The following is a 13,297-nucleotide window of genomic DNA, read 5'->3' on the forward strand; positions in this document are numbered from 1 at the left end:
GTCTTTGTCCCTGAAACACAAAAGGCTTGTATCCAAGTTCAGCAGATCATAGGAAAGGAAAGTGAACTGTTGACCCTTATTTCAAGAGAATAAAATGTAAAATAGGAGCATCTTTTAAAAAACTCTACCAATGAGGCATTACCTGGAATATTGTGAACAGTTTTGGTCCTCTTACCTAAGGAAAGATATACAAGTATTGGAGCCAATCCAGAGAAAATTTAAGTAGATTGATTCTAAGTATGGAGGTATTTTCTGATCAGGAGAGGTTGAGTCCATTGTGCCTGTACTCATTGGAATTTAGAAGAATGAGAGGAGACCTTATTGAAACATATAAGAGTCTTTGGGGCTTGACAGGGTAGATGGGATCAGGTTGTTTTGGAAGTCCCTTCTGGGAGTGTCTAGGACCAGAGGGCATAGGCTCTGAGTAAGGAGTCGGCCATTTAAGCCAGAGGTGAGGAGGATTTTATTCTATCGGAAGGTTGAGAATCTGTGGAATTGTTTACCACAGAGGATTGCAGAACATTGGATCTTTATATATTCAAGGATGAGATAGACAGTTTTATTCAGTCAGGTGATCAATGCTTACAGGGATAAGACAGGAAAATGGTAGGCTTATCAGGTTGGCTATTGAATAGCGTGTGACTCAATGAACCAAATGACCTACTTGTACTCCTATGTCTTACAGTCTTATTTATTTGGAAGGAACTGGAGAGTGTTTGTTCTTCATTTTGTCGTGGTCTAGGGAATTGCATCTAATAGCTTTTGTTGTAAGATAGTGAAGCCTTTATCTGTTAGGGTGTGTTAACTTTTATTGGAAGGAGTGGAAAATAAGATGAAGGATCTTGCTGTAATTGTATATCGGACTTTTGATTGAAGTCATATCTGAAATATTATGGACAGCTTTGGTTGCCTTATCTAAGGAAGGATATATTTGACTGTGGGTGTATACAACAAAGGTTCACTAGACTAATGGTTGTGAAAAGGAGTTGCATTATGAGGAGAGATTAGATAGAAAATGCCTATGGAGTTCAGAAGAATGAGAGATAACATAATTGACATGTATAAAAATTATAGAGGTTTGACAGAGTGGAGATTGGTTCCCACTGGTGAGAGAAATTATATCCAGGGATCATTCATTGAGGACTGAGATCAGTACAATTTTTTATACTCAGAAGGTTGTAAATCTTTGGAATTCTTTATCCCAAAGAGCTCTGAATGTCATTTTTAAAGTATGTTCAAAACTGCAATTAATAGAATGATGGATGCTAATTTGATGTTAAAGGTGGTGAAGTAAAAAATTGGCCATGGTATTATTGACAGGTGGAACAGTGTCCAAGGAGCCAAGTGGCCTCCTCCAGTTGTTTTCTTATGCCCTTAATAATGTTTCTGAATGACAAGTATCTGCATATAGTTAAGTAGTTGATCATTCTTTTGTTGAATTTCTGCGCTTGTCAAGGGGCATATATTTAATGTCAGCATCAAACATTTCTAAGTAACATGTAGCATATTTAGATGCAGAGCAAAGCTCTATTTATCACCTTTTTGATAAAGTCAGACAATATTTTGACAGGCTACAATAACATTTGCATTTATATGGCATTTTTAGCATAGAGATAATTCCAAAATGATTCACAGAGTCAAAATGGATGCCTGACTGAAGAAGGATGTTAGAGATGGGGTCAAAGATTTGGATCTAAGGAGCATCAGAGAAAAAAAAAAGGTAGAGAGTATATGGAAAGAACTCTAGATTGGAGCCTAGAGGTTGAAGAGATTAAAACACAAAATGAACATATAATTTAGAGTCTTTGGAGTGTAACACTGAGAATTGGAGTGATGGACAGATACGACATGGTTCAGATAGGTTATAGACAGCAAATATTTTAGCCATATTAAGTCTATGATTACCCGATCTGTTAGTTATCAGTTAAAATTAAAACTGGGGTGACAGAAGGCTAACGGTATATTAAGTTGCTACTATGTAGAATTTCTGTAATACTACAGAAAGTAGATGTGGATACAAAAACCAAATACATTAATTACTTTAAAGGATTAGTGTGTGTCATTGATGAGCTTTGAAAATATTTAGGTTTTTGATTTATGTTATTTTAAAAGGTAAACAGATGTTAAACCAGATCCCAAACAACAAGGTTCTAACCACCAAGTTTGGCCTCTGCTCTTCCCTCAAGGACAATGAGCGTATAATGAATAAATATGGCAGGATCATGTTTTCAAAGTAAGTGTACTTGTTGCTTGCATTTTCTTACAAGTCTTTGTTTTTGGGAGTTTTTCTTGACTTATATTATAATTTTTAGGTAATTGATTCTTGTCCACTATATTTTAATTGGCCATACTGTTTTAATAAATCACAATATGTTTAGACTACAAATTAACTTGAGCTGTTTATGTTCCTTGACCTCAACATTTTCTTGAATAAGTTGAAATGAAATACAACCATACCAGTCTTAATATTAAAATGAAGTTCCTGCCCAGTTTTGCTGTGAGCTCACAAAATTTCAATTCTACTCAAGTGGAAGCTTGTGCATGGAGCATAATGAACAGAGATAATGACTAGAGGTTGCCTCTTGGCTTCCTGTCTCCAGTGCCTGTGAAACACCTTCAGTGATGGTGACTCAAAACTGTCCCGTGAGTTTCAGTTTCTTTTAGTGAGTTGCAAAATAAGTCCCTATTGTACAACTAATTATCATAAACATTGCAGCTTTATACACCTTCTTATACACCTGCGTATACAGAAAACTGACAAACACTGACCAAATACTTAACTACACCAGCAACCATCCCAACACACACAAACGAAGCTGTATCAGAACACTATTCCAACGAGCCACCTCACACTGCAGCACAGACGAACTTCAGAAAACAGAGGAGAACCATCTATACAACGTATTCAAGAAGAACGGATACTCAAAAAATACAGTCCGCAGATTCCTCAAGAACAAACCACGATAAGCAGACAAAACACAGCCAGAAACCCTAACCACCTTACCATACATCAAAGAAGTTTCAGAAATGATAGCCAGACTACTAAGACCCCTCAGAATCCTAGTAGCACACAAACCCACCAACACTCTCAAACAAAAACTAACAAACTTAAAAGATCCAGTACAACCCATGGACAAAACCAACGTCATCTAGAAAATTCCATGCAAGGACTGCCACAAACACTACGTAGGACAAACAGGAAGAAAGTTAGCCATCAGGATACACGAACACCAGCTAGCCACAAAAAGACACGACCCTCTCCCCCTCATAGCCCTACACACGGATGAAAAAAACCACCATTTCGACTGGGACAACACATCTATCCTGGGACAGGCTAAGCAAAGACATGCCAGAGAATTCCTACAGGCCTGGCACTCCAAACACAACGCCATAAACAAACATATAGATCCAGATGCCATTTATCAACCCCTCAGAAAACGAACAGGAAATGACATCACCACAAACCCCAGGAACCCCATCCAGGAGAAAGATATAAATAGAAAGCAGGAGCGAACAGCTTCGCTTCACTTGGAGGTTGCTACTGATGATGTTACCTAGCCAGGTAATGAAACTTATGGATATCAAACCTACAGCTCAGTGAGCAAACCTACACCCTAAACCTCAACCTGAGCTACAAACCTTCACAAACCTTGCATACACCTTCTTGTCTCATCTTTTCTACAATTGTTATGTTTAGAGCCTTTCTTTAATCAACTTATTTCATATTTCTACTCAATTTAGTAACTTGCTCTTTATTGGAAAGATGTTGTGAAACTTGAACGGGTTCAGAAAAGATTTACAAGGATGTTGCCAGGGTTGGAGGATTTGAGCTATATGGAGAGATTGAATAGATTAGGGCTGTTTTCCCTGGAGTGTCGGAGATTGAGGGGTGACCTTATAGAGGTTTATAAATTCATGAGGGGCATAGATAGGATAAATAGACCAAGTCTTTTCCCAGTGGTGTGGGAGTCCAGAACTCGAGGGCATAGGTTAGGGTGAGGGAGAAAGATATAAAAGAGACCTAAGGGGCAACTTTTTCACTCAGAGGGTGGTACGTATATGGAATGAGCTGCCAGAGGAAGTGGTGGAGGGTAGTACAATTGCAACATTTAAAAGGCATCTGGATGGGTATATGGATAGCAAGGGTTTGGAAGGATATGGGCCAGGTGCTGGCAGGTGGAATTAGATTGGGTTGGGATATCTGGTCAGCATGATCGAGTTGGACCGAAGGGTCTGTTTCCATGCTGTACATCTCTATGACTCTAGTAAGTTCCATGACTCCTTCCCAGGAAGATGGTTTCAACATCTGTTGCTATTTGCCCCTCCCCTAGTGACACTACTCTACTAATCCTGCAGGTTCCGGACAAAAAAACTTGGTAACAAAAAGTTGATAGTTTGGCATTCTCAGGAGTGAAGGGGAAGAAACGAAGTCTTACTGAGGATAATGTTAAAAATTAATCAGTAGGTGGCTGGTAAAATTTGTGCCAAATAATGCCCATCTCCAATAAGAGAGAATTTAGCCATTTCACCTTGATTTTCAAGGTGTGGTCATCACCAAATCCCATACCATCAGCATCCTGAGGTTTGCATTGACCAGAAACTAACCCAAGTAGCCAGAAAAATGCAGTCGCAGCTGTGTGTGCTATGTGTAAGATACACTGCAGCAACTCACCACGATTCCTTTGACAGTGTATTTGAATCCCATGCTCTTCTTCAACCTTTGTAAGCAGGGCAGGGAGTGGGGGTACATCAGGGTTCCATAACCAGGGCCCTGGCTCCACCTGGTCCTTAGCATTGTGGCACAAGCCCCTTTGAGCCCTGGGCCCTGGTTATGCAACACTGATGTACCCCTACTCCCTCTGGCCCTGTTCTTGTAAGTCTTCCTCCAAACCACACATCACCCTGACCTCAAACTATATCACTGTTCCTTCACTGTTTCTAGATAATCCTGGAACTGTCTTCCTAACAGCACTGTCAGGCTACCCATATCATTGGACTGCACTAATTCAAGAAAGCATCTCACTATCAGCTTCGCAAGGGTAGTGTGGGGTAGACAATAAATAGTGGACTTGCCAGTGCTGTTCACATCCATGAAGGTATAGAAGAGAATCTTTTCTGTAGGGCAGCTGATGAAATGGTGGAACTAAGGCTTTTCATTAGGTATTAATTAATATTTTTATCTATTGTTAAAAAGTAACACTGAAAATTTTCAGTAAAATGTAGACAGGAGTAATCAATGGTCCAGACAACTTATCCTATTTAGGGTGTAGCTTTGCTCGCTGAGCTGTAGGTTTGATATCCAGACGTTTCATTACCTGGCGAGGTAACATCATCAGTGACAACCTCCAAGTGAAGCGAAGCTGTTGTCTCCTGCTTTCTATTTATATGTTTGTCCTGGATGGGGTTCCTGGGGTTTGTGGTGATGTCATTTCCTGTTCCCAAAACCCCAGGAACCCCTCTCACTATTATTCAATGTTGTTTCACTTGAAGTTTCACTTTTCAAGAACTCAACTAAAACATTAAGCAAAGAGTTGGCCAATCAGGGAGATCAGACTGGATTTTGTTCCTTTTTGCTTCTGTTTACCTTCTTGAAATAAAAAGGGTAGCTGTGGCTATTTGAGAGTAAACTGGAGTTTTTCACTTCCTCACATCAAGAATAAACTGGATAAGAATCCTTGAACTAGATCCCCACATTACAAAAGAACTTGTACTTGCTCCTCATAACAAGAAACAGCTGCCAGGTGACAAGAAGCTGCTCAGCGAAAGGTGAAAGTGCTCAGTGTCACCCACGCATTTACCACTTTTACCATGATGTTAATCCCCCAGCGTGGGAAATGATTCCTGTTTTTCATTGAAACAGGATCTTGTATTATTTCTGCTTTTCAGAAGAATAAAATCATCTGATAATATTTCAAATTACTGGTTTATTATTTAAAATTATTTTGTTTCAAATTATTTTATTGTATATTTGATCTTTAAATGTGCATCAACACAAACTATGCAGCGTGGTTTATGTTTTGTTCCGGGAGCTGGGTGACAATAACAAGAGTCAGACTGATTGCCCCACCTTGTTGCCTGAGAAGGTGTTGGTGGCTGACATTTCTTGAATACCTACAGACAAGCGTGTGCCCAAGATAGATGATAAAAGAACAGCCCCAAATCTTCAAATTAGGATGGAAACATTGATCCTTTTGCCCTCCCAGAGACTAGAGAGCAGAAGATGCTCTTGAAGTAACCTTGGCAAGTTAGTGCATTGCACCTTGTAGATTGTACAGGTAGCAGCTGCAATGAATTGTGAGTGGAAGAGGTAGACTTTGAATCATGGGACACAGCTGCAGGAACACACATTGATCAAAATACCTTGCTATAGATGATTGGCTTTGCCAGACCATTTTCTTTATTGTGCTGCTGAATTAATCGGTTCTATAGCTGCTCAGAACAGAATTTAAAATCATTACAAAAGTTTAGGTATTTCTAGCAACAGGTAAAACTATAATTGAAAATGTGTTATTTACCAGGTGTCTAATCATTTGAATGCAAATTACAACATTATCAGGATTGGCCTGGAGTCTTATTGATACATTGGGAACTTTTTTGAACTTGGGTCTTGATGTAAAATGGCCAATATTAACGCAGCCAAATATTATACACTTCTGCTGAATTTCAAATCAAAATGATAATCAGGAAAGAATTATAAATGGGTGGTAACCCTAACCCTAACCCTAGGCAAAGTCAGTATCATCCTCAAAATGGAAGGTGGTTTAACATATTTATTATTAAAATGATAATATAATGTAAATAAACATGTACATTTTTTAATAGACATTATATTGATTAAGGTTCTCCATCACAAAACTGCCATTCTTCTCTTCAAATCACAATGAAATTATAAAATTCAAGTTTCCTCACAGTATTGGAAATAGTTATACAATCAACTTTCATTTTCTAAACAGCAAATAATTTTTAAAAATTGCTCAAGAAGAAACACAAAAAGAAATAAAAGTCAACTTCTGGCATTTACCTATTCGATTATTGAAAGGAGGCTGATAGTTAGAGCCCCTGTCAAAGTTGGGATGGAAAACAACATGGACTTTTTTTAAATCCAAACTTGGCACTGCACAGGCAGCTGATTGAGACCACCTTGAAATTGAGTTGCTGCTCTCATTAACATTTTATGCCTGTCATGCCTCCACGGGCAGTTTGCTCATTTGAAAAGAGGATTGCCCCCGGCAGCCTGAAGTTAGATGCTGAGAAGGGGCAATTTGGAGGAGGCATTGAAGATGGGGGATGTTCCTGCTGTTCATTTCACAGGAGGCATTTGTGAATACTTGATTTAAAAAAATCTGACCTATAATCGGTGTGGTATAATAAGAAATGAATGTGTCAATGATGATGATGTAGATGATGATACTGTTTGGGCAGTCATATTGGGGCTGTACAGGACATTGGTTAGGCCATTTTTGGAATATTGTGTGCAATTCTGGTCTCCCTCCTATAGGAAGGATGTTGTGAAACTTGAAAGGGTTCAGAAAAGATTTACAAGGATTTTGCCAGGATTGGAGGGTTTGAGCTATTGGGAAAGGCTGAACAAGCTGGGGCTGTTTTCCCTGGAGCGTCAGAGGCTGAGGGATGACCTTATAGAGGTTTATAAAATCATGAGAGGCGTGGATAGGGTAAATTGACAAGGTCTTTTCCCTCAATTGTCCAGAACTAGAGGGCAGAGGTTTGGTTTGAGAGGAGAAAGATTTAGATTAGATTCTCTACAGTGTAGAAACAGGTCCTTCGGCCCAACAAGTCCACACCACCCCTTCGAAGAGAAACCCACTCCCCTATCCTATATTTACCCCTGACTAATGCACCTAACACTGGGCAATTTAGCATGGGCAATTCACCTGACCTGTACATCTTTGGATTGTGGGAGGAAACCCACGCAGACTCGGGGAGAATATGCAAATTCCACACAGACAGGCGGGAATTGAACCCAGGACCCTGGTGCTGTGAGGCAACAGTGCTAACCACTGAGACACTGTGTCACCACACCAATTAGAGGATTTAAAAGGGGCAACTTTTTTAATGCAGAGGGTGGTGCATGTATGGAATGAGCTGCCAGAGGAGGTGGTAGAGGCTGATACAATTACAACATTTAAAAGGCATATGGATGGACATATGAATAGGAAGGGTTTAGAGGGATATGGACCAAGTGCTAGCAAATGGGACTAGATTAGTTTATGAAATCTGGTCAGCATGATCGAGTTGGACTTAAGTGTCTGTTTCCGTACATCTATGTGACTCTCAAACTCTATGTGATTGGGATTTGACAAGAAGAATGGAAGTATTGTGACAGAGAACCTTAATCAGTATAATGCGTATCATAATGTTAGTAAAGAATTTATAGGACTTACTGAGAGTGATGGTGATTAGATTAATAGGAAATGGAGTTGTAGTAGATTAGAGAAGCAATAGTCTAACGAGATAGAACAGCTTCAAAGACTGCAGTCCAGGTATCCAAAAATGATGAGAGGATAAAATCCAAAAGGAGCAGGGATGTACAGTTGTGTCTATATGAGTATCACAATCCTTGGATCTAACTGCAGCAGCATAAAACTTGTTTGCTTTGGTATTCGCACAAATTGGCAGTCGTTGAACCAGCAAATAACTGAGAGATGATCTACCAAAGGTTTCAGCCTCCTCATTTGCGTTTTTATATCTGACTTTATCAACCACTGGGGATGGCTGAGCAAAGAGACCTGGGAGTGCACGTTCATAGTTCCTTGGAAGTGGAGTCACAGGTAGGTAGAATAGTGAAGAAGGCATTTGGTATGCTTTCCTTTATTGGTAAGTGCATTGAGAATAGGAGTTGGGAGGTCATGTTGCAGCTGTACAGGACATTGGTTCGACCACATTTGGAATACTGTGTGCAATTCTGGTCTCGCTGCTTTAGGAAGGATGTTGTGAAACTTGAAAGGGTTCAGAAAAGATCTACGAGGATGTTGCCAAGGTTCAAGGGTTTAAGCTATAGGGAGAGGTTGATTAGGCTGGGGCTGTTTTCCCAGGAACGTCTGAAGCTGAGCGGTGACCTTCTGGAGGTTTACAAAATCATGAGTGTCATGGATAGGGTAAATAGACAAGGCCTTTTCCCCAGGGTGAGGTAAGAGTCCAAAACTAGAGGGCATATGCTTAAGGTGAGAGGGGAAAGATATAAAAGGGACCTAAGGGGCAACTTTTTCTTGCAGAGGATGGTGCGTGTGTGAAATGAACTGCCAGAGGAAGTGGTGGGAGCTGATACAATTACAACTTTTAAAAGGCACCTGGATGGGTATATGAATAGGAAGGGTTTAGAAGGAGATTGCCCTGGTGTTAGCAAATGGGATTAGATTAATTTAGGATATCTGGTCGGCATGGACAAGTTGGACCAAAGGATCTGTTTCTGTGCTGTACATTTCTATGATTCTATGACTTTGACATACTCTGACCTCTTCTGGGCTTTAATGGTGATTGCATGTTGTCATTGTACTTTTGCTTTACCTGTAAAACAAGGTCAATTCTTACCCCAGTGACTGGAAATAGTGGTTGAAAGGAACCTGGCCAAGTCAATGACTGCTCCAATGAGTTATGCTACAAAGTGTATAGTGAGGTGAGTTCAGTTATAGAAAAGGAAGCTGTAGGAGTATTCATTTCTGGTTGAGTCAACATAAGGCAACTACATGCCTCAAATAAAAGTATTGGCAGAGACCAGGAAGTGAAATGCTTGGTGATTTTCCCCTTATTCTGACTGCAGTTTTGAAAAGTCCTGAGAAAAGGAAAACTCTAAAAGAAAATATATTTTAGAATTGTAGGTGATTATCATTCAGTACATCCTCTGTTTTGTACTTGCACAGAATGGTTGTAACACAGAAGGAGGCATTTGGCCCAGCAGAATGTTTTTTTTTGTATCTTAGTGTTTCTTTATGGTGGATCTGGGATCTTTAGCTGCTTTAGCCAGTACTTGGTCTTATATAATCCTATTTTTAAGGAATAATTTGAACGGAACAAATCAAAATACAAGAAGGCAACTTGAATCAAGACAGAACTAAACAGCAAATCTTTCAGTGAACTGGAACAATGAATTGCAAGAGGCTTCCAGCCTCACTAGTTACTGTTCTGTTACTTCTAGTAATGGTCTTTTCAATCCTCATACCAGTGCAAGCATGAAGATACAACAATTTTTTGAAACAATGATTTAAAAAGTAGACACTAATGAACTGTTAAGGTCACTGCTAAGGGTGGGGAGGGGGGGGGGGGGGTGGGGGTGGTGTGGTGGTTAGGTGATCTTTGCAACTCAACACAGATTATTAAGCTTCCAGAAAGTTCTGAACCTTCTAGTTGAATGGACATGCATCAACAGCACTCCTTCCATGAAATTCAGATCAGACATTGTTCAAAGCCTACCCCAAAACATAGAGGCAAAGGGCTTGTAGATCCAGGTTTGCGATGTAACAAAGGAAAACTGATACAAATGGCTACCCACAAATTTAAGGCTGAAATACCACCATTTACCTTCTATTGAATATCAGTGATCATTAAGCATGTGACTGGAACTGGTTCTGAGATACTGAGCGCCTTTTATCCCAAAACTCACAAGAGAGTTTTGAAGAATAACACCAACGGGATATCAACTGAAGAGCAAGGCTGTGCGACCTCTGGCTTCTCAGAGGGGAGAGGCTTAAACATTTTTTAAAAAGCCTTCCAGTCTGATTCCAAAGCTGTAAGTTTATCTGTAAAGAAAATGGACCTTCTGATACAACAGCCATAAGTGCCTGTCCATTTGATCTGCTGAATGTTTTTCTCTTTGAATGAACTCCACAGTTAATCCACACGTCTGAACATCTCTGAAATACATGTCAAGAATAGGAAAATGTTACCTCCTTCACTGGACTTTCAAAGACATGTGAACGGCTATCAATTCTTTAATCAAATCTTTATTGACTGGGTGGTGTGTGTGACTGCTGTAGCGCTTAAATCTTTCAGGGTGAGTGTGTGAATAAATAACGCCATGGAGGTCAGCTGCCAGTAATTTTAATTTGAGCATACACTAACTGGGATTTAGAAACACACACTTATCTTTTCAAACATAAACCACACTGAGTACAACAGTAGGGAAGGAACTGGTTGTTTCAGTTCATCCCTCCTCCAGTGTTTTTGGCAAAATTAACAAGCTTGAAATAATTAAGCTCTATTTAGTGAATATTAGTTTAAAACAGTTGTTAGGTTAATATGCACACACGCTGCATCCCTTTGGATTACATTAATTTATGGTAGCTAATACTTTCCTTTAACTTTACTTCTTCTCTTGAAGGCACTACTCTGTGCAAGAGCACAATTTTATAATTATCAGTGGAGTGACTCCACAGCATCTCATGCATCCGATCATTCTGCATGGGTAAGGTACATATATGGGGACTAATCCTACAACCCACTGAATCCAAAGCATTACTGTATTCTGCATGTCATGGTCAATATTCTAGAAATGTACAAAAAGCAGGCCATTTAGACCTTCAAGTCAATTCCCACTATTCCATAAGATCATGGCTGCTGTAGGATCTGGTTCAACCTTGGCTCCATATCCATTAATACCTTTGATTCACAGAAACCTATCTATCTTAGAAATGAAATCAGCAATTGATCCAGCATAAACGATAAGAGTTCCATCCTTCCTACCATGTTAATGTATATCCTGGCTTCATTCCTGAAAGGTTGGGTACTTATTTTTAATCTGCTTAGGTTTTGTAGTTCTTGATTCCCCAACCGGTGGAAACAATTTCTACACACTTTATCAATTCTCTTTATCTCCTTAACTTCATAACTAAACCCTCAAAGTCCTGGTATCATTCTTGCTACCCTAGTCTTCACTGCCTCTAAAACCAGTATATTCTGTCAAAGGAACAGTGGGGTCATTTAATTTCCAAATACACTGATGGTCAGGCATCTGTAACAACATGAGGATATTGTCTTTCCCTTTGATATTATATTGAGAGCAATAGCTGCTTCCATAGGTGTTTCTATTTTGTTTTCAATTGACCTTGGATAGTGGAAGGGCAGGTAAACATGATCTATGTAACAGAGATGCTCTGTAGTTGATGTTGGTCTTTATTCTTTCAAGGGTGTGAATCTTATTGGGAAGGCCAGTAATTATCAACCATCCCTAATTGCCCTTGAACTAAATGGCCTGCTCAGCCCTTGCAGAGAGCAGTTAAGTATCAATCACATTTCTATGACAAGTCTGGACTCACATCTTGTCCCAGATAAGTTAAAGACAGCAGATTTCCTTCCCTAATAAACATTAGTGAACCAGATATGTTTTCTCAATAATTAATTATAGTTTTCTGGCTACCATTCTTGAGAGAAACGTTCGAGGATTCTGGGACTATACTCAATGGAGTTTAGAAGGATGAGGGGGATCTGATTGAAACTTATAGAATACTGAATGGCCTGGACAGAATGGACGTTGGGAAGACATTTCCGTTAGCAGAAGAGATAAGGACCTGAGGGCACAGTCTTAGAGTAAAGGCAATACCCTTTAGAATGGAGATAAGGAGAACCTTCTTTAGCCAAAGAATAAAGAACCTGTGGAATTCATTGCCACAGAAGCTGTGAAGGCCAGTTCACTGAGTATATTTAAAATAGAGATAGATAAGTTCGGGATTGCCAAGGCAATCAAAAGGTTTTGGGGAGAAAGTGGGAAAATGGGGTTGAAAAACCTATCAGCTATGATTAAATGGCAGAGCAGACTCGATGGGCTGAATAGCCTAATTTCTGATCCTGTGTCTTATGGGCTTATTGTCTAATGGTGTTATTTATTAATTGTTTGTAAGTTCCATCAACTGCCATGATGGAATTTTGAACTCATCTTCCAGAGCATTACCTAGACTTTGGTGTAATAATCCTCTGACATTATCATCTCTTGATAATGCTTTGAACAGTTATTCCATGTGCGACACTCTGCTCTGTGTTGAGTATATTCCACTGTTGTTTTGAGTGAGTTTAGCGGCGTCTGTTTTCGCTGTTGCTGTGTCTTTTACTGTACCTACTTGTAGCAAAATGAAAAATGAGTCAGTGCTGCTGCTTTGTGCCTTAGACTTCTATTCCAATCTTGGCTCAGCTGTTGTTTTGCCTAAACCTGCTGAGTTGTTTTTAATGCAACAGTCCCTAGTTAACCATTCTACCTATTGCCTGAAGATGACAACATGGAAGTTCCAGGAATGAGAGAATAGAGGTTCTGTAAATTTATAAAATCTACATAGTCATAGAATCATAGAGA

General features: G+C 39.6%; 1 protein-coding gene across 11 annotated transcripts in view; it reads left to right on the forward strand.

Annotated features, from left to right (window-relative positions):
* LOC122540403 (protein polyglycylase TTLL10-like) overlaps positions 1-13,297 on the forward strand; it is a 159,576-nt gene that overhangs the window by 88,465 nt on the left and 57,814 nt on the right. For 10 of the 11 annotated variants that reach the window (XM_043676101.2, XM_087980323.1, XM_087980328.1 and 7 more), the window contains one exon: positions 2,113-2,233. The exons of the other annotated variant lie outside the window; for it this stretch is intronic. In XM_043676101.2, the coding sequence (XP_043532036.2) occupies positions 2,113-2,233 (121 nt within the window). The remainder of the gene's footprint in view (positions 1-2,112; positions 2,234-13,297) is intronic. 11 annotated transcript variants of the gene reach the window in all.

The sequence above is a fragment of the Chiloscyllium plagiosum genome, unplaced genomic scaffold, assembly GCF_037043375.1.
Source record: "Chiloscyllium plagiosum isolate Xiang-an unplaced genomic scaffold, Cpla_swu_hap1 HiC_scaffold_37, whole genome shotgun sequence".
In the NCBI taxonomy this organism is placed as follows: Eukaryota; Metazoa; Chordata; class Chondrichthyes; order Orectolobiformes; family Hemiscylliidae; genus Chiloscyllium; species Chiloscyllium plagiosum.